Here is a 23,226-nt window from a genome sequence, read left to right as displayed (position 1 = left end):
GTCTTCCCCATTTCATTAAGACTTATGAATTTATTGGTATTAAGAGACAGAATACAGTATTTAACTGAAATCAAGATGTTTAATAAAACATTTATTAAACAGATATTAATAATGATTTAGAGCTGCACAGAGAAATACAGACATAGTACCATGAGCTTACTCCTTACGGATACAGACATACACACATGCATTGACTTCAATTGCATTGAAATCAGAGATTTGGATGAATGTTTCCCTTTTAATTTCAAAACCAAAGAGTAATTAAACATAAAAGAACTAATTATTAGATTAGCTTACACTTTGAGTACACTTCCCATTGGTGGGGAAAATGTGGCACATTTCTGGACCAGTATTTAAAAGAATACCCAGACAAAAAAATTCAGATTGTCAAGATCACCCCAAAGTCTTCACCTATACCACAGCCTTAAGTAAAGGACATGGTATATTCTTTAAAATAAGTAAAGATGTTACTTGACCTGCCATGAGAATTAGCAGCACAATACAGATCTTTAAGGCAGAAGATTCAAGCTTACGGTTGGGGACTTTATATGCACAAAAAGTTCTATAAAACCAAAAGATCATTGTTTTCCTGTTGATTTGCCATCCTCATCAACTCAAATGAGTGCAATCAATGCCAAATGAACAAGAAGCATCCTGCAAAACCACTGTCCCTCTAATTCAGTACATTTCTGCACATGATAGATGTAGTTTAGCAACAGAGCTTATTTATTGTCTAGTTCATATAACACTTTCAGTTGTGTCGTAATAAATAATAAGCACTACTGAGGTTAAACACTGTATTTTTTCCTGCACAGATGACTTATACACAATACACATGCATAGGAGTTCTTTGCACATATCGTACTACTGTAATTTTTCAGTTAGTCTGATAAATATTTCTATAGTGTTACATACAGTATGTATTTCTTTTTCATATTTGTGTTTTTATTGGTTTTCAATACAATAACAATAACTGAAACATACTCATAACATTATTCAAACGTTTTCTTAAACTAGTTACATCTTTTGGTGACTGAATTCGAAGACTGTATTTTCTTGTCAATTGCTTTTTGTCATATAAACACTACATGACTATTCTAAATTTGATTATTCATGGCAATATGTTTTGCAGTTAGAACAGTAACACTTTCACAAAGATTTATTTTTGATGTTGTTGTATAATATAAACATTATACTGTTAACTACACAATTGCTTTACTGACACCTAATGGGCATTTAGACAAAAGAATCTTAACAAGATACTTCAACTTGTACAACTGAAATGAGCCACAGTACAACATATTTTAGATGTGCGTTATGTGTTTCACCTAAAGAACACACTCTGTAAGTGCTGTTGTTGGTTTTCCCCTGCATTAACATGGAGGCATAAATTCTCTTTATTATTTATAAGTGCCGGAAAACATGGCAGGGATATAAAGTATTTAAAACTAATCACACTAAGGTAATGTGATCAGTTTCAACTATGCCAATCCAAGACAGCATTATTTTTATCCACAGATCACATTCATTCTTAAACTTGAATGAAGAAACAGTCAAAGTAAAAAAAGAGCACTGAATTTTGCTCTCACATGAATGGCACAAATTAGTTTTGCATCTGATCTGCTAACCTATTTAGATTTCTAAGCTACCATGAGTATTTTAAATGGAACGGTTCTAAATAAAATCTGCTACAAAACAATATTTGGCAGTTGCTTTTCCACATATCTCAGCAGACAGTCTCTGGCTGACATGGACCGGTAAAAGTCAACGAGGAGCCAATGGAAGGCACAAATCTTAAAGTGTGGATTAGTGTCATGCTCTCTAAGTTAATGGTTTGAATTAAAATGATGCACGGAATCAAAAGGTCACTTCTCCGAATATTCCACTTGAAAAGAACATTCCACTCAGAGCTTTGAGTCCAACTAAGAGCCTTGCCTGTATCTCTCTCTCTCTCTCTCTCTCTCTCTCTCTCTCTCACACACACACACACACACACACACACACACACACACACTCATGCACAGCCAATAAAAACTGAGAGGAAACAGAGGCAAAGAAAGAAAGAAAGAAAGAAAGAAAGAAAAACAATAGAAGGATTGTGTCATCAGTATTCCATTTCTTCCATAACCTCCATAAGCACTGTTCTGGGTCCAGTGAGGATGAGGTTGCTGACAGTCCTGTAGTCCAGAGTGAGCACATTCAGTCCATTAACTGCCACAACAAACTGACACACCTGTAGAGATAAGCATGGAAAAAATGTAATTACAATGTGGCACAACAACTGGGATACTATTTTTGTACAGTACATTGATAAAAGACAATGGTACTGATAACAACATAATGGAATATGGAGCATATACACAAATGGCAAAATAACCAGATTTTAATCTCTGTCAGCACAGTGCAGACAGTTAATGCAAAACTGCAGTTTTTATTGTCAAAGCTCAAGTGATAAGACTTTTCTTTCATGGAGAATATTGACTGCAAGAATGAGAGTCTAAGCACAAAAGAGCTTATTAAAATAATCTACAATGTCATACTTCAGCAAAATGCAGGAACTACACATTTTGTAAAAACTGAGTTATGACCTGAATCTGGTCTATGATCTGTCCTTTGACAGATAAGTTTCACTCAACTATGTTCAGAAAATTTGATAATTCACATTTGACTGGATAAAAAAACCTTGAATCCATTTTTCTCAGTTTCAGTGCTGGTGTCCTGTGTTTTGCCTTTGTAGTGCAGTACAGTTTATTAAAATTATTTACATTCTGCAGAACAATAACTTTATATGTAGCTTTGATGGAGTCCTTCCTGGTAATCCCTAACTGACACTATCTACATCAAATAATAAATAAGCAAACCCGACATGTCATGTCAAGCTTGCCCTTGTTATATGCTTAATTGACAGCATGTCCTCCAAACATTTGCAGTTTGCTTACTTTGCTAAGAGGTTGCCATAACCTTGATAATATGATAACATAATAACGATATTACTAGATTTGCATTTCCTGAAGAAAATATCAATGCTTGCAATGCAGCAAAAGAAAAATATTAAAAATCTTAGGTAAAATTACAGTGACAAAAATTCTAAACTCAAATATAGATAGGAGGTATAGAAGGAAAAAAGGAGGGAGAGAGAGAGAGCTTGATAGTTACAGTATATGTAATATAGATAGATAAATTAAATATTTTAAGTAAGAAAACACCAATCTGAGTTCAGTATGCAATTAGATATAGGAAAGAACCAATTTGCATCCTGAATCTTCAATTCAGAAGATATGACATCATCATTGTAAGTTCAGTAAAATGCTTCTTTTAAAAAACAACACATGCAGGGTTCCCACTCTCATTTTCCAGGACATTTCCAGGACATTTTATGTGTCCAACAAGTGAAATATTTAAGCAAAAAAACAACAACACATGCAGCTTTTATTTAGCAGTTTTGTGTGTTTTTGACGGTAGTTTCTCCTTTCCAGATAAGCAGTTTGCTACATGGCCCAGTGTGATTATTAATCCCCTTAAAGCTGTGATTTAATTCAATAAATATTTAGTATGTGCTGTGCACTTCAGAGTGCTCTGCTCACTGTCATCTCACACACACACACACACACACACACACACACAAGTGCATGCATGATGATCATGATGAGGTGTTTTCAGTGTATTAGCACCCGGCTTCACACATTCATTTTGAAGCATGCATCACTTGCAGATGATATAAGTATTTAATTAAATCACATACTTTTGCAGTTTAATTATCACACTAGGACATATGGCAATTTTAATTTGATTAATTGTGCATTCAACATTCATTTTCATCCAAATATGTCACATTTCATGACTCTCTGCGTTTTACAGCTGATGCCATTTTATGACTCGATTCCGTGATTCCATCCGTGTTTTCTGCATACTACATGTGGTGACCACAGTATAAGCTGACTCTGATTGTGTAATTCACACCCCGAGGTATTAAGGCAGAATTACCATGCTACCAACCCAGGGTGTGAATGAATTGTAAAAAAAAAAATCAGTAGTCCGACAATCATCATTGTTTAAAGTTTATAACTCATTGGTTATTGGCTAATTGGTTAGCAGCAATGTTGGAACAAAAACAAATCGTACTTAAACTATTTTGTTGGGCGATGCAGAGATGACAGCAGATGAACAGAGCATGTATGTGACAGGGATTAGTTCACAAAAATTTCCAGGACAAACTAATTAATTATCAGGACATTTTTTTGGATTTTCTCCCCTTTTTATCCCAATTTGCAATGTGTTCTAAGTCCTCGTGATGGCGTAGTGACTTGCCTCAATCCGGGTGGCGGAGGACGAATCTCAGCTGCCTCCACGTCTGAGACCGTCAACCCACGCATCTTATCATGTGGCTTGTTGAGCGCATTACTGCGGAGATATAGTGCGTTTGGAGGCTTCACGCCATCCACCGAGGCATCCACGCACAACTCGCCATGCGCCCCACCGAGAGCGAACCACATTATAGCGATCCGAGGAGGTTACCCCATGTGACTCTACCCTCCCTAGCAACCGGGCCAGTTTGGTTGCTTAGGAGACCCAGCTGGAGTCACTCAGCATGCCCTGGGATTCAAACTAGCGAACTCCAGGGGTGGTAGTCAGCATCTTTACCACTGAGCTACCCAGGCCCCCGATTTAGGTATTTTTTTTATATTCCATGACTTTTCCATGACTGGAAAACTGCACTGCAACATTCCAGGTTTTCCAGGACGCGTGGGAACCCTGACATATACGTTTTGGAACAATATGATGATGACTAAATAATGGCAGAATTTCCATTTTTGGGTGAACTCTTCCCTTAAAGGACTTGTATGTGTTTAAATTTGAACTATCTGACCAAGTTTAGTGGACATGGCCTGAAAGCTCTAAGAGGATATACAGTCAGAAAATGTATAATGAAAGTGAACAGAATGTTTGGAATCTCATGTTGGAAATATGCTGCATGCGGCCCATTAGTTAACATTTTATTAGACGCGTTACATATGAACACACACAACACATGCACAACACACAAAACACTTTTTTAATGTTAGTTCACTTGTTTTAAGTTTAACAGCTTGACAGTTCCAAAAGATAAACTTTTGTCTTACATCTTCAAAACTGTCTTTTTATATAAACAACACTTTAAAAATATTTAACCAATTCACATTAGTAGCTAGTTTAAATGACACATCCATAACTGCTGAGATACGTTTTTAGAGGTTAATAAATAATTTAGATATTTAGAAGGGGGCTTAGATATTACTGAAAAGTTGTTTTCAATTCAGCATAACTAAATATACTTGAAATGGCCAAATCCTTGGCCACTTAATATCACTTATTATGTTTCTATTACTTATATTCAGTATATACTGTACATGTATTATTAAATTACTGTAAGGTAAATGCAACTATTTCATTAAAATTATAGCAAAGATCTTTTAATATTCCGTAGTATTTTTCAACATATTAATTCTGCTAGTAACAATGCTCAATATACTGTAACATTAAGATGACATTGGGTATTTCTCAGTTTCTCTGTGTTATTGAACAGGTGCAGCTCAGACGTTGTCTTCAAAGAGCACAATGCTTTTCCTTCAGTAACTGGTCATAATTGTAATTAATTAGTGCCATGGCTGCTGAGTGCTACACTATCACTCCACTGGGTTTAAAGGGCTGGTCAAGACTCGAAGCTCATGTGGGTTGCCAGAATGTTGACAAGCAAATTAGCCAACTCAGCATCCGTTTTAAAGGATTTATGGGCTTTAAGCTGTCTCCATCTACCAAAGGCATCTCCAATATTCATCCTTGTTTTACTACGCCTCTGGTCATGGTGGTTTTTAGAAGGATAGCGAGGATTTTTAGGTTGGGTGGAATCTGTTATCTCTGATCCAGTTCGTTTGCTGGCTTCCATGGCTGCAGCACGCAGTGTTGTTTGCCTGCAAACTTGTTCAAATCTGGCAACCCGGCGGTGTCGAAATACTATTTGTGAGTGGGCAGTGGGCGGGATCACACAGGCCAAAACATAAACAGAAATTCCAGCCCCAAATGGAAACTTCAAAGTAGAATATACTGAATGTAGCATTGTTTTTGGAGAAGCCAGTATTTCAACTTAACATGTTTCCTAATTCTCTAATGACATATTATGGTCATTTTATGATTTAGTACAGTAAAAATATTACATATAGCACCTTTAAGCACTGTCCAGTATAATGTAATAATGTTTGTAAACGGGTTCTAATTTTTAAAAGTACAAAATCAGTTTAAACTTTGCTGTATCTGAATTTGGTGTACATGTATCAGGATGTTTAATACACACTCTCAAACAAAACAATCCAAAACTCTTAAAGCCCGAGATATGTGGCTTGTAAAAGTAAAAAAATACCCAGCAGTTGTGCTGGCCTCTTGACTGCTTTAAGTACACATTTCACTTGATAAATAATAATATTTGACCACTGGTTTTAATGGTTTGAGTTACTCCTACATTTAATAGAAAAATATATCAGTAATGCAATTCTTTTTTTTTTTTTTTGCATATCCACAAAAACCCATTATGCGTTTTGGTGGTGGTGAAACTGGGTACTGTTACACACAAAACAATTACTTTACGATTTACGCATTTCAATTTCATAATAACTAAATATTTTAAGTTGTATTAATTTAATTTTGTTAAACATTACACAAATCATTTAGATGGAATTTTGTTATGAAATTGAAATGCGTAAATCTTAAAAATGGGCTGAAATAGTTTTTTTTTTTACTGTAGATAATCCATGGTCTTGTATTTAGCCTTATTTTTGTCACCACTGTCACACTTTAGAAGTTAAAATCAGCTGTTTGTGACTTTGTGTGCTTAATAAATGCAAATCTACCAATTCCAGCTGCTGTGCAATCGGTTCTATTAGAGCAGAGGCGATAATGATGGCCAAAGTCTGTGAACCATCAAATTTTCGATGATAATGGATATATACAGAAGCCCAAATCTCCACTAATCTTTTGGAAATGGGGAGTTTCAAACCCCCACGCAGCACTTTTTGGTCTCTTTTCCAGGGAACCTGGAATTGTCATGCCGAGCCTTTGTTTGTAAACTGTAACTCCATCTACTGGATGTACACTATACAACTCATGTACTTACAGTAATAAAATAGAATAGAAACAAATCTGGAGCAATAAGCGAATAAAACCTGCAACTTTTACACAATATGGACATATACTGATAAATACTGTACCTTCATTCCAGCTGCTACAGCGGGGCCACCAGGGTCCACTGCCTGGATGTGGCAGGGTTTACTTCCTCTCACCACGAAGCCCCAGCCCACTGCATCTCCAACAATCTGCAGACACACACATAACTTATTCAGTTCTAGTTCAAATGCTTTCACAGCCAATGCAGAGACTCAGTGAGTAAAATAGGTTTGATCGATTCTAACAGAAATACGTTTACTTGTTGTGAAAATGGTTGTCACACACCAAGTCCTCAATAAATAAAATAAGCAGCTACAATGTCTTCAGCCCCAGTAAATGTAGCAAACATGCTAGCCAAAATTCAGTTTAGTCCAGACAGTACGTCTGTTACCTTTGCGGTCATCCATATGCTCTTGTTCATCTAAAGGTTGACAAAAATTTACTTTTTGCAGATATACAAAACATTTTCAGTCTATCTCTTCCAAGAAAATGGAGCAAAAATATTGATGAGTCATCTTGCACTCACTAATTTTGTTAAATAAAATGCTCTCTAGTTATAATACCACCTACTTCTGACTATCAACAGCAAGTAGCAAATCATAATTCTGGGCTGTGACATAGCTAAAGCCTATTAGCTATTTAAAATGTCCAGATATCTCCTGACCCATTTTCCTGTTTCAATAGGAAATACATTAACACATGTAAAGAATCCTATACTCTTCAAGCCATTTCATCAGGCTTTAAGTAAGCTAAATGACAGCCGAAGGACACAGTATCACATTTCAGATTCATTGATCTGGATCCTTATCTGGACTTAGCTCTTCCTGTTGATCCTGTTAAGGATTGGAACAACATCGACATCTCTACGTGCAACTGAGGAAAAACTTCCTCTCGCTATTATTAGATTTGAACTTTTCCTCCCCGTAAATGGATTCTCAGAACCAAACACACTTAATTATGCAGTTAGAGCTTGGAGTCTGAGCATATTCGGCGAGCATGTGTGCATTTGTTTGTGTATGTGTGACTTACTGTGAATGTCTTCTTTATGTAAGGTCCACCAGAGGTCTGAAGTTCCTCTGGGCTCACTTGTCTCTTCAGGACTGTGAATACAGACATACAGATAATGTTCCTCAGTCATTAACTCTAGCCCCTTTTTCATTAAATTCTCCAAACAGTAAACGATAATTTGGCTATTAAACACACTATAAAAAAGGATTACAAGTGAAGATTATCTATTCATTACAGCACCACTAACAATATTAACTTTACTCCTCACATTGCGTAATGCTTCAGTTTACAATCTCTCACATTAAAAAAAAGTAAACACAGAGACATTCTGAAACAAAACATGTGGTTCTTCAGAAACAGAAAGAAAGAGTGCTGTAGTCAGGCTGTGATGAGGGGCTGAAGGTTTGCTTTTTATAAATTAATGAGGTTATGGGGTCACTGTGATGCATCTGTAATGTAATAAGTGAGCCAAACCCTGAACCGCTTGGCCACCATTCTGGATCAAACTCCAAAGCTACTGACTGACTTCAGATTGGCTGATCAGAGCTGAAAGACCAACTCATTATGAAACTGTGCAAATAAGTTTACCATACTTTTCTTTAATAAGAAAACAGAAGCAGTTTATTATGATCCCCTTTATTATTTAAAAAATGATGAACATCTGACAGATTCTGCAAATGTAGAAGAAAAAAAATTTATATTCAGAGAAACAAGGAAATCACAAACAACACAAGCAAAATGTAGTGTGCATAAAGAGAGCACATGGCCATGTATTTCCTGAACAGCGAGGGCCTCTCCATCCCCCCTTCAAAGTCACTATATGCATGCCTAAATCCTTTCACACAAAATGCCACATCCTTTTTCAAACAGAGAGAGAGAGAGGATTAAGTGTGTAAGAGAGACTAAGAATCTATAGTTACATGACAAGAGAAAAGCACAGAAACAGACAGAGAGGAATAATAAGAGAGAGAAAGAGAGACACGTGGGAAGGATTTGGAGGTTATGTGCATTTCGTATTGATTTAATGTATATTTTGCCTATATATTCCCTAACGTATTTGGAGGTCATTGTGTCATTTGCAGTATCGTATTCAAACCAGTCTCCGCTTCTCAAAAAAAAAAAAAAACTTGCCCTTAATTTGTTCCTCAGTTTTTCGTTTTGTTGACTTGAAGGCAGGAATGTGATGTAGGAGTACGTTATGGGAGTACAAGAAAAAAAAAACTTCAGACAGTACATATTCGAAGAGGTAAAAGTTGTTACTAGACAACAGTCACTGATGTTTTCTTTAGGTTCGTAAATCTTTGATTTAAATCGCTTACAAAGCTTAAGATCAATAAAAGTCTTACTATTTTCATTCAAATAGATTTAAACCATTTATTATATTGCAATTTCTAAAAAAGGGTTACTAGTGAGTAACTCTGTTCAATTTACTCGCCGAAACCAATTATTACTCATACTTGCCACCAGTGATGGGCAGTAGCTTCACTACAAATAGCGAAGCTATTAGCTTAACTACATTTCTGAGTAGCGAGGTGTTAGCTTTGCTAGTTTTTAAATCAAGTAGCTTTTCAGTAGCGAGGCTATATTTTTGACAAGTTAGTGGTGTAGCATTGACAAAAGCTACACCGATACATCATGCCTTGTACCCTGTGTTTATTATCGGCAATTTTGAATCAGAACTAAAGATGTCTGATCACAGATGAATCGCTCATTTGAGTCGGTTCTTTACGATGAATTGGTCACACGTGATAAGAAAGCGGTCTGAATCGGTTCGTGATTCAATCTGAATGACTCATAAAGCTTGCGCTCGCGCTACTGAATCATTTGGCACATGCACTCACTTGTCAACATGCTCATGGAATATTTTATAACATGGCAAATAAAGATAACGCTGGTTGCAGTGGATCTACAATCAATGAATGGAAACCACACCTGCAAATACATCCTATCGTTTGCCAGTGATGAAGAAGGTCTTTATTAAGTTCAATATGTGTGCAGCTTGTGAACGACTTCTGCAGGTAAAGAAATTTTCCAACCAAAAGAGCATCAAAACACTTATTAGACTACATGAAAACATTAAAAAAGTACCATGACAATACCATGTTTTTTGGACATGTAATATTACCTGGGAGCACCATGTTAATACAATGGCATATTAATATGTTAATATAGCGAAGTACCATGGTATTTTTTTAATTACCTTGAAGCACCATGCAACTACAGAATGGTGCATAAATAACTGTATATCAAAGTACCATGGTATTACCATCTGATACCATCAGAAATCACATTGTTATTGCTCAGATGTGCTCAAACAATCCCCGCCCCCCCCACACACACAAGGAATTTGGCCTCTTATCAAAAGCTTCTAGTACATACAGATATACAACAGCTAGACACAGAATTACAGGATAAGATTAATAATATACTGTATGTACGCAGAGTTTTTATACAGAAAAGCGCAAATGAAATTATGTTTAAATGAGTATAGGTTTGTAAAGGTAGTATAAATGTTAAAAAATAAAATGTAAAAATAGTGATGTTTCATATTGAACACGTGTTTGTAGAGGTAGTAGTATAAATATGAAAAATAAAATGTAAAAATTGTGATTTTCATTTTGAACACGTGTTTGTAGAGGCAGTAGTATAAATATGAAAATAAAAATGTAAAAATAGTGATTTTTCATATTGAACACGAGTTTGCATAGGTAGCATGTCTAAATATGAATTTACATGTTTGTTTGTTTTACGTGCACATACGTATTGCACCTACTGTACACTTGTATACTGTATTGCACTAAACTGTAATATACTGTACTATGGCTTTGATAAATGTCATGTGAATACGTCTTTTAGGTGCTTTGTCTATCACAGTATGCTCTGTGCATCTGCGGTTGAAAACAAATGAAGTAGATTAAATGTAGCAAGCTACTTTTGGCGTGTAGCTTGTAGTGTAACTTGCTACTTTTTCTGAAGTGAAGCTTTTAGCTTAGCTTAAATAATTTTTCAGTTGAGTAGTTGGTAGCTTAGCTAGCTAAATTTTTTGAGTAGCTTGCCCAACACTGTTTGCCACTTGACAGGTGTTCATTTTGGACCCTCAATGTAAAACAGTTACTATATTAGGTCTGTGTCTGACTGGGTTTCTTTCATTCTCTCTTTTTCACTCTTTCTCTTGTGTTTATTTTATTTGCATTGATTATGGGAGGAGAGCCGAGAGATCCCGGAATTGGATGAGCACAGTGACCAATCAGAGCTAGGCAATGGCACTGCTAAACCAAGAGCATGCTCATCTCCTTACACACCAATGTTTCATGTAAAATCACACAGAAGTAAACCATACAATGTCTGGAGCAACAATCGAGAGCAAATATACAACATGTAATTACTTAAAATGCTCTTTTGACAGTTTGCATCTAGGAAATTCCGTTGTTCTTGGACAAAGAAGAGCTCTCATTTTGATGGAGAGACTCAGGCTACATGCAGAGCAGGAGGAGCTTCATTTTAGTAAAGGGGTGAGTCATGTGGGTTCCACTCAGAGTCACTCTGAGTGGTGGCGGCATAGTGGGCTAAAGCACATAACTGGTAATCAGAAGGTTGCTGGTTCAATCCATTGTTGGCTTTTATTTATAATAATAAAACAAAATCTTTGTTAGGCCTAGCCCACCTTTGTCAATCGACTTATGTAACTTATTGAAAAGTAATCTGGGATGCTTACCATTCCAAACGAAGGACTTCGCTATGCTATCAAATTGCTTGAAATAAGAGAGGGGGACATCTACAGGGAGAGACTGTAGCAGGTAGTTGAATTTTGGAATACATTTCATTTTAATCACATTAACTTCCTAATCATAGATAAATGTAATGAAGCCCACCTGCCCACATCGCTCGAAAACATTTTTATTAAGGGGTCAAAATTAACTCTACACTGTAAAAAAAAACAAAAAAAAAAAAACACACACACACACAAAAACGGTAATATTCCGGCAGCTGGGGCACCAAAAAAATTCTGAGAAATAACGGAAAACAACTAACTCGTAACAATACAGTAATTTTCCATAATTAAAATACAGTTTGTAGCTTTAATTTTACTTGAGATCTTCTGTATTTAGTTTTTTAGATTTTCAACAGTTTCATACATTAAATAAAATATAAATATTTGTGAAATTATGATGAATTTGTGAATGTATTTTAACAGTCTTTTTGTTGAAAAAAACAAGATTTTCCTTTAAAAAATGTAAATTTTATGGTTATTCACAGTTACAGGTTTTCCATGTTATTCTACATTAGACATGTAAATTCACAGTCTATTTCTGTAATTCTATTAATATTTTTCTGTACTTTAAAAATACAGGAAAAAACTGTTAAATAAACAGTAAAAATCCTGTAAAATTACAGATTTTTTTTTACAGTGTAAAAAAAAAAAATCACACAGTGTTTTTTTAAATTACACAAATTTTCTGGGAATAAAATGCCCAAATACTTAATGCCCTGTTTGGGCCACTGGAAGGTGCCCGGCTGAAAAGCCGTTACTGGCCAGTATGCTATCAGAGCCAAACCTTTGGATTTAGACCAATTGACTCTGTATCCTTAGAAATTAGAAAAGGAATTAATAATTCTGTGGAGGCAAGGCATAGATCTAGTGGGGTCGGAGACGAATAATAAAATATAATCTGCGTAAAACAAAAGCTTATGCGCCAAACCGCCCGCCACCACCCCTGGAAAATCATCTTCCTTTCTTATCATGGCTGCTAATGGTTTCAGGGCAAGACAGAACAATAATGGGGAAAGAGGGCAACCCTGCCGGGTGCCCCTGTTCAGAGTAAAATAATCTGAAATTAATCCATTTGTTTGTGCCACCGCTAACGGGTGTCTATAAAGTAACTTAATCCATCCAATAAAAGTATTCCCGAACCCATACATTTCCAAAATCTTAAAAAGATAATCCCATTCTACCATATCAAACGCTTTTTCAGCGTCAAGTGAGATGGCAACGACCAGAGTCTGATCATTCTCCACTGACCACATGATATTGATGAGACGCCTGATGTTATCAGAAGAGCTGCGGCCCCAAATAAACCCCACCTGATCTATTTGTATAAGAGATGTAATAAAATTTTTGACAATATTATTACATCTAGCTGGATCAGCGAAATTGGATGGTAACTCTTACACTCGCTTGGAACTTTGTCCTTTTTAAGAATCAGACTGATCCGGGCTTGTGTCATGGTTGGCGGAAGCTTTCCATTCTTTAATGATTCCATATAAACTTCTAGCAAAAGTGGAGCCAGATCTGCAGCATAAAAATTCAATAAAAAATTCCGTGGCAAAGCCGTCTGGCCCCGGAGCCTTGCCTTTAGGCAAGGCCTTAATTACGTCGTCAAGCTCTTCCAAGGTTATCTCAGAATCAATAGAATTTTTTTGCTCAGTTGTCAGTTCTAATATCTTCATCAGTAGATGAAGACGGGGAACTGTAGAGATCAAGATAGAATTCTTTAAAAGCATTATTAATATCAATGGCCGAGGTAAATATTTCACCACCAGCAGATTTCACTGAGGGAATGGTAGAAAAAGACACTCTTTGCTTTATATATCTAGCCAAAAGCTTTCCTACTTTGTCACCCGACTCAAAGTATGACTGTCTTGCCCTGAATAACCAAAACTCCACTTTCTGCGACAAAATAGTATTATATCTATATTTCAATCGGGTCAATTCTCTGAGGCCATCAGCTGACATACGGCGCTTCAGCTCTGCTTCTGCACTTTTAATATTCTCTTCCAACTCCACGAGTTCTCGTGCTTTGTATTTTTGGTGAATAAGGCATCCTGTATGATCCGACCCCTAAGAACTGCCTTAAGTGCCTCCCAAGCCACGCCCACAGAGGATACTGAGGACCAATTGGTCTCCATATAAACATTGATTTCAGCCTTTAACATTTGATGGAATTCAGGATTTTGCGAAAGGGATACATTAAAGCACCAACTATATGATTTATTTTTCTCCGTATGTGGCAACACCTCTAAACACACCAGGGCATGATCTGAAGATGTTTCCAATTGTGCAATCAACAACAGATGAAATGAGGGAAAAAAATCTATTCCAGAATAAATCTTATGGACTGATGAAAACAATTTATAGTCCCTACCAGATGGGTTCAAAAGTCTCTGTAAGACCAAGATTTTTACACATCCTGTGAAGCATCAATGTTGCTCTAGGGGGAATACACACTTTTGTTTCACTATGATCAAGGAATGAGTCCATCAATAAATTAAAGTCTCCTCCCAATATTATATCTTCAAGGGTGCCAGCGGCTTGCAACATTCCTTCAAAATCTATAAAAAAGCCCTGATCATCAGCGTTAAGTGCGTAAATATTAGCCAAAAATCTACCTTTGCCCCTGAATTTCTGCTAAAACAATAATGACTCTTCCTAATTTATCATTAATCAGTTGAGACAGTTGAATTATAGATGCTTACTTATCAATGTAATGACTCCCTTGCTCTTACTTGAGCCAGCACTAAAGAAAACATGTCCACCCCATATCTTCCCAAATTTTTCAGCTTCCTGCGGGGAAAGATGCGTTTCTTGAAGAAACACAATATCATATTTCTTCAGGCACGTGCACACATAGACATCAAAGGGGGCTTGAGGTGAGTGGTGATGAACAAAAGACTAAGCTACCAGTGCCTCGACTTTACAGCTAATTAGCCAAAAGACAAATATAGTTAACTTGTGTCTTGCTAACATGCATGACTCATGAGCTACTAGCTAATGTAATAAGTTAGCTAAAGTTTAGCTAAGGCAATATATCATGGCCATACAGGCTATTGTACTGTACTTAATGGAGACACTACAAGTGAATTCAGTCAAATTTGTGTCTAATAACGTCATCACAATTGCCACATTGATATGCAAATTAGGCGTTAACTAATTAAAATGCGCAAATTTACATACATTTGACAAGGCACAGCAGGTGAATAGGATAAACAAAATAACTAAATCATATCACCACAGAACTTCCCAAGTTAATGACTTACATCAAGAGTCTAAATATGCAGATAATCACGCATAGAACATTGCACAGCAGCGGTAGAGCTGCGCCAACTGCTATTAATCATCATGATGTGGAGGATGCGTCAAACAGCGATACAACATCTGAACATCCTCGGCTGCACCTGTAAGAGCTTTTCGTAATGAAGAAGGACAATTGCTTGATCGTGTCATGTGAGTTTAGCATGCTCAAGTCAGTCGAGATATCAGCATTAATTCTTCCTCTAATTTTAAGAAAAAAGGTACATTTCATCCCAGCAAACACAGCACGTTCTGACGACGTCGCCAGTTAGTCGTACTTTCGTCAGCGTGACATTACTTTCTGACAACGTTGTGACAACGTCTTGGTAAAGTTCCATTTTTAAGTATCTTGGCTAACGTTCCAGAGACGTTGTGACCATGTCCTGAGGTGGATACTAAAGAAGACCATGATCTCTGTGTGAACTGATTATTTTGTAGAAATCTGTTGAGTATGAAACAAATGCGTGAGTGTGAGGGAATTAAAATAAATTGGTAAGGAAGTCAGAGTTGTGTTAATATATTTAAAATTTTGTTTACATTTGTTTTTAAATAAATAATTATGAGAAGTGCCCTTTTTTTCCACTTGAGCCATTCCAACATTAGTGCAACAATCAAACCTCAAACTTCCCCCTGAACAAAAAATACAGAAAAAAGAAAAACATGCACCTTAACCCCACGCAGGACAGCGCCAACTGGCGTCCATCCCTCTAAACTCAAACAGTCCATGTATGCATACGAGAGCCCCCGTGACAACTCTGCCGTCGGATTGCTCAAGTCCGGTGCTTCTTTACAAATTTTGTGAGACAGAATTACACAACAGAATATAATCTATAAAACAAACTCCAGCCAACAGGAGGCATAAGCACAAAGAACGCATAGATTCATCAACATAACTGTCCCGAAGGTGTGTTCCTCCACAAACAAACTCCAGCCGCTAGGTGGAATCAGCACAAGAAGAAACAAAAAAGGCGCTCAGTTTACTCAGACAGTCAAGTGAATTTTCAGTGAGTCAGGCCCACTCGGCTGTTACATGAGTGCAACAAATGATTTTCCTCAGATCGCCAAGGAGGCCAGTGTTCTAATTTTGTGAAATGGTGGATGAGGAGTGTGTGTTTGTTTGTGTGGCTGAATATAAAATGCTCTTCTGTCCTTCTGCCTGTTGGCCGTGCTCCCTGCTTTTCCTTAAGGGGACCATGTGTTCCTGCCAGACTCATACATGCACACACTCAACACGTGTACACACTCCGTTCAAGGTTCTCAGCCTGCGAGTTTTTATGGGTCAGAGAGTTTAATCCCTCATCTACTCTTTCTTCACACAGGCACATTGACTGGGATAAAACGGATTGCGACACAGCAGGATAGAAAAGGTGTGCATCTTTAGTTAGTTATAATCCGTCCCAATTACTTTTCCTTAGTGATCCGATTTACACATAAAATACCTCTGCCTCTACTGTTCTGTAAATAAAAGCTAAAAAAGACCCAAGACAATATCCTTACAATATGTAATCAGGTTGACGCCATGATCAGAAATTCTTGCAAAAATGTCATAAAGGTACAAATAAGGCCCATGTATTTAAAATATGAGTGGAAAAATTACCCCGTAGTGCATGCCTATTATTTTTATGTAATGTAACATTTGATATATTTTTCATACATTGTAAAAAAGTTGTAAATAGTGCAATTGTTACCTTAAGAATTTATTTCTACCTGACCTAACTCTTAAAAATTGGTTTTTCAAAAACTCTCAAAAACCTAATATGTTCAGGTTGATTCAGTCATAGTAGATAATATTTTTGACTTAGATAAACCTAGTTAATTTGGATGTTATCACATTTTTAGCACATGTTTTTAGGTTACCTGACCAAAAACAAGTTCAGGGCAATATTCTACTCTAGGTCGATCCAGTTATGGTTTAGTGTCATGCTTTGCAGACACCGTAGTAACCTGTAGCTCTCATATATCTGAATTCACTGTCTCAGAGCTGAGGGTGGTTGAATGTGCAGCTAATGAAGTAATGAAAGAATTTTTAATGAAAAACTCTAAAAATCTGCCCTGAAATGTAAGGGTAAACAACTGCAATTATTACAAAAAATGTAAGAAAAATCAAAATCTATCAACGGTAGCCAGTGTAATCTAACATAAAGACCGGCCAATAATTTAATATGCATTCTAGCATAGAGTATTTATTGTGCTATGATAACTTGTGCATCATTTACAGCTACTTTTGTATTTGTTTTGATTTTATAGTTAATGGCAATATTTTTCAGACTGATAATTTATTTAAATTAACTGACTAAATGAAAGTGTTTGACATACTGTATATAGACATATGTTGTTTTTTTTGTTTTGTTTTTTTTGCATAGAGGTAAATTGCCCCTAAATATCTATTCCAGGGAGCAAATATTGCCCTTAAAAAAAGGTCTAATACTGCTTCACAAACACTGAAAGGAGCTTAAATATAATAATAATAATAATTTGAGAGTTAACAAGGAAAATCTCTGTCAGGAGGTGAAGAAGTTCATGGGAAATAAATGGCTGACACCTCTTGGAATCACTGTCAACAGGCACAATTACAGTGGAGCGAGGCCAAGCGGAACAGAGAGAGAACTAGCTGATGTGGCTTTTATGGCCTGAAAGCACACAAACATACAAGCTTCTGACCCTCCCACAAAGCTCTGCAGAAACAAAGCAAGCGTTTACTGTAACTGAACACATATTTCAGACTCTCTACACAGCATGTTCTGTTAAAGAAACTGTAATACTTTATAAACAAATCTTCAAGAAAGCTATAACACTCTCCCTAGTGTTTCATCATTGTGCAAACCTAAGAGCTCGGGTATCTGTATGAACAGCATCTGGTTTATGACATTTTATTTATTTTTTTAATCCTCTTTTCTCCCAATTTGGAATGCCCAATTCCCACTTAGTAGGTCCTCATGGTGGCGCGGTTACTCACCTCAATCCGGGTGGCAGAGGACACGTCTCAGTTGCCTCCTCTTCTGAGACAGTCAATCCGCGCATCTTATCACGTGGCTCATTGTGCATGACACCGCAGAGACTCCGCATGTGGAGGCACATGCTACTCTCAGCGATCCACGCACAACTTACCACGCACCCCACTGAGAGCGAGAACCACTAATCGCAACCACGAGGAGGTTACCCCATGTGACTCTACCCTCCCTAGCAACCGGGCCAATTTAGTTGCTTAGGAGACCTGGCTGGAATCACTCAGCACACCCTGGATTTGAACTCCCGACTCCAGGGGTGGTAGTCAGCGTCAGTACTCACTGAGCTATCCAGGCCCCCTGGTTTATGACATTTCTAACATCAGTGGTTATCTGCGACTTGAGAAATGCACAGTATTTTAGTTCTACAAAAAGCTTTAAAGTTGGGCCAGACCTTTGTACCATAAAAGGTTTCAGAGCAGAGAGAGGGTGTAAATAGAAACTAAAGCTTATGCTGGCTGGCAAACCAATGTAAATGTGGAGGTTAAGAAAAAGCTAAACACAACATGAAATCAAAATGAACCCTATTGGCTGTCTGGTCTTATTGTGCACATTATTCTAAAGAATATATTTTTTTTAATTATATTTAATCAAAATTATTTTAAGTTCAGTCACGAAATGGCGCAAGATGATCGTTTGTTTTACATGTAATATGTTAACCAATCGGCTTGCACACTCCATGGTGCAAACTGATAGGTCCTTTGACATGAAATCTGTTAGCCAATCAACTTGCATACTCCCTTTATCTAACATTTGCAAGTAAGCTGGTCTCACTGTAGCGCTCTACAAGAGTTTTCTCCCTGAAACCCTCCTCCTCCCCAGCACCACTTGTCAATATCTGCTTCAAGAGAGATTTTATATATGTTGAATTGTGTAGCAGCAACATGTCTTGCATGCTCAACGCAGCATGTCTTTGTATGTTTTTAGCTCTAGCAACTGTAGCGTAAGCAGATCTAGTCTGACAAGACCTACTAACTTTTCATATCCATTATAATACTTTTTCATTTATTCCCAGAGTTGTTTAGACTGAATTGTAAAAATTTTCTCCATCTTTGAAATCAGTTTTTTGAATGTAAGTCAGTCTGTGTGGGGCACTTTTCTTACCAGACTTGGGGTTGCAGAGCACAGCGGGGCTGCTTATAAGTGTGGGACTGCTGCTATAGTAACCATTGCTGCCACAACTACTGCTCATACTGCTCCGCCTTACTGCTGACACCACCTTTATCTCTTTAGTGGGGCTTACTGGGGGAAGAGAGAGAGAGAGAAATGGGGTTATAGACATTTGGATATGAGGATGTGAGAAATCTAGAAATCTAGTAAGTATAGATATTGTTCAACATTTTAACTTCTTTGATAGCACATACGGGCCTGAGATTCTGCCAAGGGGGAGGACCCAAATGCAGAGGAAAACAATCAATAGGATTTATTAACAACAAAAGGTTCCTTCTTAAATAAAGCAAAGCCCAGGCAAGTTTCTCCCCCGACACGCGGGCAGAGACTGAGGAATCCTCCTCCAAGGGAACTGGGCGACAATATCTGGCGAAGGCGCACTAGAAGTCAATCACACTTCTAGAGACAGGCAACCAGCAGACACACGAGAGATCTCCAACTTGAAACAACACAATAACAAGACAGCAAACATTAAACATCACATTGGTCACCTTCAAACAATGCAACAACACACACAACAGAATAACAATGATCCAACATCGGACATTACACACGAGGGGATTTAAATAAGCGAGGAAACAAAAGAGGCAGGTGCCGCTCTCAGCTGAAGGATGTAATGATCAGCGTTCCCATGGAAACAATCAGGGTTCCCATGGAAATGCTGATTCAGCATGCCAGCGGCGCCTGAAACACATAAGGGCAAAACGTAAACACGCTTTGACAAAAACAGACAGGGAACGTTGATGCCACGGCCCTCGTCAGACAAAAACCAACCTGACAGGTTGACAGGACCATGACATCACCGGAGAGCGCACGGCGGTAACACGCGCATGGCAGTCCCACAAAACATAGAGGCAGGCCAATACTGTCACGGTCCCATCAGGCAGAACCCCAACCTGACAAGGTGACCGGACCGTGACAGATTAATATTCAATATGTGCATTTCGTTGATAACTATTTATTATTATATTTACTAATTATAAATGTCATCAATAATATTATATAATAATATTTATTAATAATTAATATTTCTTTAATATTTAATAGTTATTTAATTTTTATTTACATTTTATATTTATTAATTGCTTTCCAGATGTATTATTTTCTTTTAGTGCTTACTCGGCATCTTACTACAATATAGAAGTCAATTTTGTTCTGCAATTTTGTGGTCACCCAAACTCCAATAACATGCATAATATTTTTCAGCATCGACAGAAAAATAAACTGCATGCTACCATGTCCATATATTTATAGTCCATCTATGACCATATATGAGCTAAATTACATCCACTAAATCAACTGTGATCAATTTCACAAAATGTGTTTGTTTCTCAATGCAGTATAAATACTTTCACTTTACAGCCATGTAACTGCAGATTACTGAAAATCACAGTATGATCACAACATTTATTCTACATAATATATCTCACACCTTAGGTTCACCTAACTTATCTGTATATTCATTCTCTGGATTTCCTTTATGATTTTGAACTAACCTGAGAGGAAGCTGGTGTTTCCCCCCTCAGAGCCCTGTTTGCGCAGACAGAACGGACTGTCATGGTTCTCCGGTATGCCATGACAGTGCTCGTTCAAAAGCTCCATCAATCGTCGCCGCCGCCTGAAATTCATCTTGAACTGGTAGATCAGTCCACCATCTACAAAGTGGTGCTTGTTAGAAACTGAAATGCAAAATAGAGTCACATGAGGAGGGGAAAAGATTAGCCTATATGTAAAATCAGTTTATAGAAATTCAAGACATCGTGAAATTAAAGGAATATTCTGGGTTCAATACAAGTTAAGCTCAATCGACAGCATTTGTGGCATAATGTTGATTACCACAAAAAATTATTTAGACTCGTCCCGCCTTTTCTTTAAAAAAAACAAAAAAGCAAAAATTGAGGTTACAGTGGAGGGTTTAAAGGCAGAAATTTGAAGCTTATAAATTTATGAAAGCACTTACGTTAATTCTTCTGTTAAGACTCAAATAAAAAATATTTTATATTTGAGGTGTAAAGTTTAAATCATCATTTTTACAGTAATTTTAGGGTTTTAGGCAAGGTTTTAGATTTGGCTTGAACATTGGGGGGGCTTACAGTATGAAGATTTTTACATGTTTCCATTAAATGATTAATTTAATTTAATTCCATTAAATTATAACTTTACACAGAAAAGTTTAGTAAAGATTTTATCACACTAAAATCATGTTAACACGCATATTGTTTAGGTCTTGTGGCTATACTTTTGAAACAGTGAGTATTTTAACATTTACGGATTGGCCCCCATTCACTTCCATTGTAAGTGCCTCACTGGAACCTAGATTTTTGCTTTTATTTTTGTAAAGTAGGGGCAAATCAAAATAAATTTTTGTGGTAATCACTAAAAGCCACAAGCTTAACTTGTACTGAACCAGGAATATTCCTTTAAATGAACTGTAAAGCAAATATGTAATTAGTATATGCCAAATTCTAAAAATGAGTGACAAAACTAAACAAATTAATATAAATTTTATGGATTGTACCTTCAAAGTATTTGTTTTGTTTTTTGATCTAGAATCAGGACAACCTTGTTTACCAAAGACTAAGGGTGTGAGACATGAGATGTTTTTGGATCTCAGAATTCCATCCAATAATCTTTCACAGGAGTCATATATCAGTCCTTAACTCCCTTCTTGCATAATATCCCATGACTCATCTATGTGCTTAGGAGCTGTAACGTGACAGCATTAACTTTTTTATTACCATGTTCAGTGCTCTACTGTCTACTCTCTTATAATGCCTCTAATCACAGAACCGTTACTTCAGTTTCAGAAATATTTCAAAGATATACGGCTTGAAATATTCAGAATGAGCCAACTTGAAAATTCACTGTGCATATTTTCCTTTCATTTGCTATCAACACCCAAAAAAAATTCCAGGCCTGTCTTGAAAACTGGAAAATAGATTTCTAATTTTGAAACACATGAAATCAAACAGCTTATGGTATGGGCAGTAAAGCACCATTCATGTATATGTTTTGTGGTCCAAAAGAATGCAGATAAATATGTGGGAGAGAGCTGGGCTTTCTCTCTTGGGTTATTTTGTGGGTGGACAGCTCAACACTTACCCAATATTATTACACAGCTAGTCTTGCAGAGCCAGACTTTTGATGTTTGTCAGAAATTCTGGTCCACTTTATTGGCATAAAATGGCGCAATTACACAAGAAGGTGTTGCATGCTGGATCGGGTACTTTACATGTCAGGCGGTCTCTTTCTGTCTAAGTAGAAAGTTCTTGGCCAGAATAAGCTGCTATGTGGCCCAAACTTTACGCTGCAGTTCAAAAGTCTGACAATCCCTGGCCTATACATAGTATAGACCTTGTGCTCTCACTTTCTAAACTAAACTCTCCACTCACTGTGTACTTTAGGCCCACTGAACAAACCCCCCACACACTGAGCTGTGCACACACTGGCACATTCAACCCACAAGCAAAAGCAGGAAAAGCAGAGAACTTGCTTTCTGGTTCTGGTGAATGCTGCCACGCTACTCTGCCTCCACCCTCATACAGAGGAATGAGTTCAAATGCTTGTGGGAGCAGCATGGTCATCCTTTCTCATGCTTATTCATCATACAACTGTACAGAGCAACAACAGATTTGCATGTGATTCTCGACACAGTGCAGAGCAATTCACAATTAAGCTAAACACATTCAACGCAACTGTGTGTGTGGTGGCCTCATTGCAGAGAGCTAAAGACTAAGAAAGTACAGAAAAGACAGATTATCATAAAAAGCAGCTCTTCCC

The 23,226-nt window shown here is 37.1% G+C and overlaps 1 protein-coding gene across 3 annotated transcripts in view; it reads right to left on the bottom strand.

Moving 5' to 3' along the window:
* Positions 1–59: 59 nt before the first annotated feature.
* Positions 60–23,226, bottom strand: part of LOC127453030 (DEP domain-containing mTOR-interacting protein-like) — a 38,887-nt gene continuing 15,720 nt past the window's right edge. For 2 of the 3 annotated variants that reach the window (XM_051719019.1, XM_051719022.1), the window contains 5 exons: positions 20,943–21,125; positions 19,381–19,518; positions 8,224–8,294; positions 7,239–7,343; positions 60–2,233 (listed from right to left, as the gene is read on the bottom strand). In XM_051719019.1, coding sequence (XP_051574979.1) covers positions 2,105–2,233; positions 7,239–7,343; positions 8,224–8,294; positions 19,381–19,518; positions 20,943–21,125 — 626 coding nt within the window. In that variant the 3' untranslated portion in view covers positions 60–2,104. The remainder of the gene's footprint in view (positions 2,234–7,238; positions 7,344–8,223; positions 8,295–19,380; positions 19,519–20,942; positions 21,126–23,226) is intronic. The other variant, XM_051719020.1, reaches the window with a different exon arrangement.

The sequence above is a fragment of the Myxocyprinus asiaticus genome, chromosome 15, assembly GCF_019703515.2.
Source record: "Myxocyprinus asiaticus isolate MX2 ecotype Aquarium Trade chromosome 15, UBuf_Myxa_2, whole genome shotgun sequence".
Taxonomy (NCBI): Eukaryota; Metazoa; Chordata; class Actinopteri; order Cypriniformes; family Catostomidae; genus Myxocyprinus; species Myxocyprinus asiaticus.
Note: the sequence above shows the minus strand (reverse complement) of the source record. Positions and strands in the feature narration are given on the sequence as shown.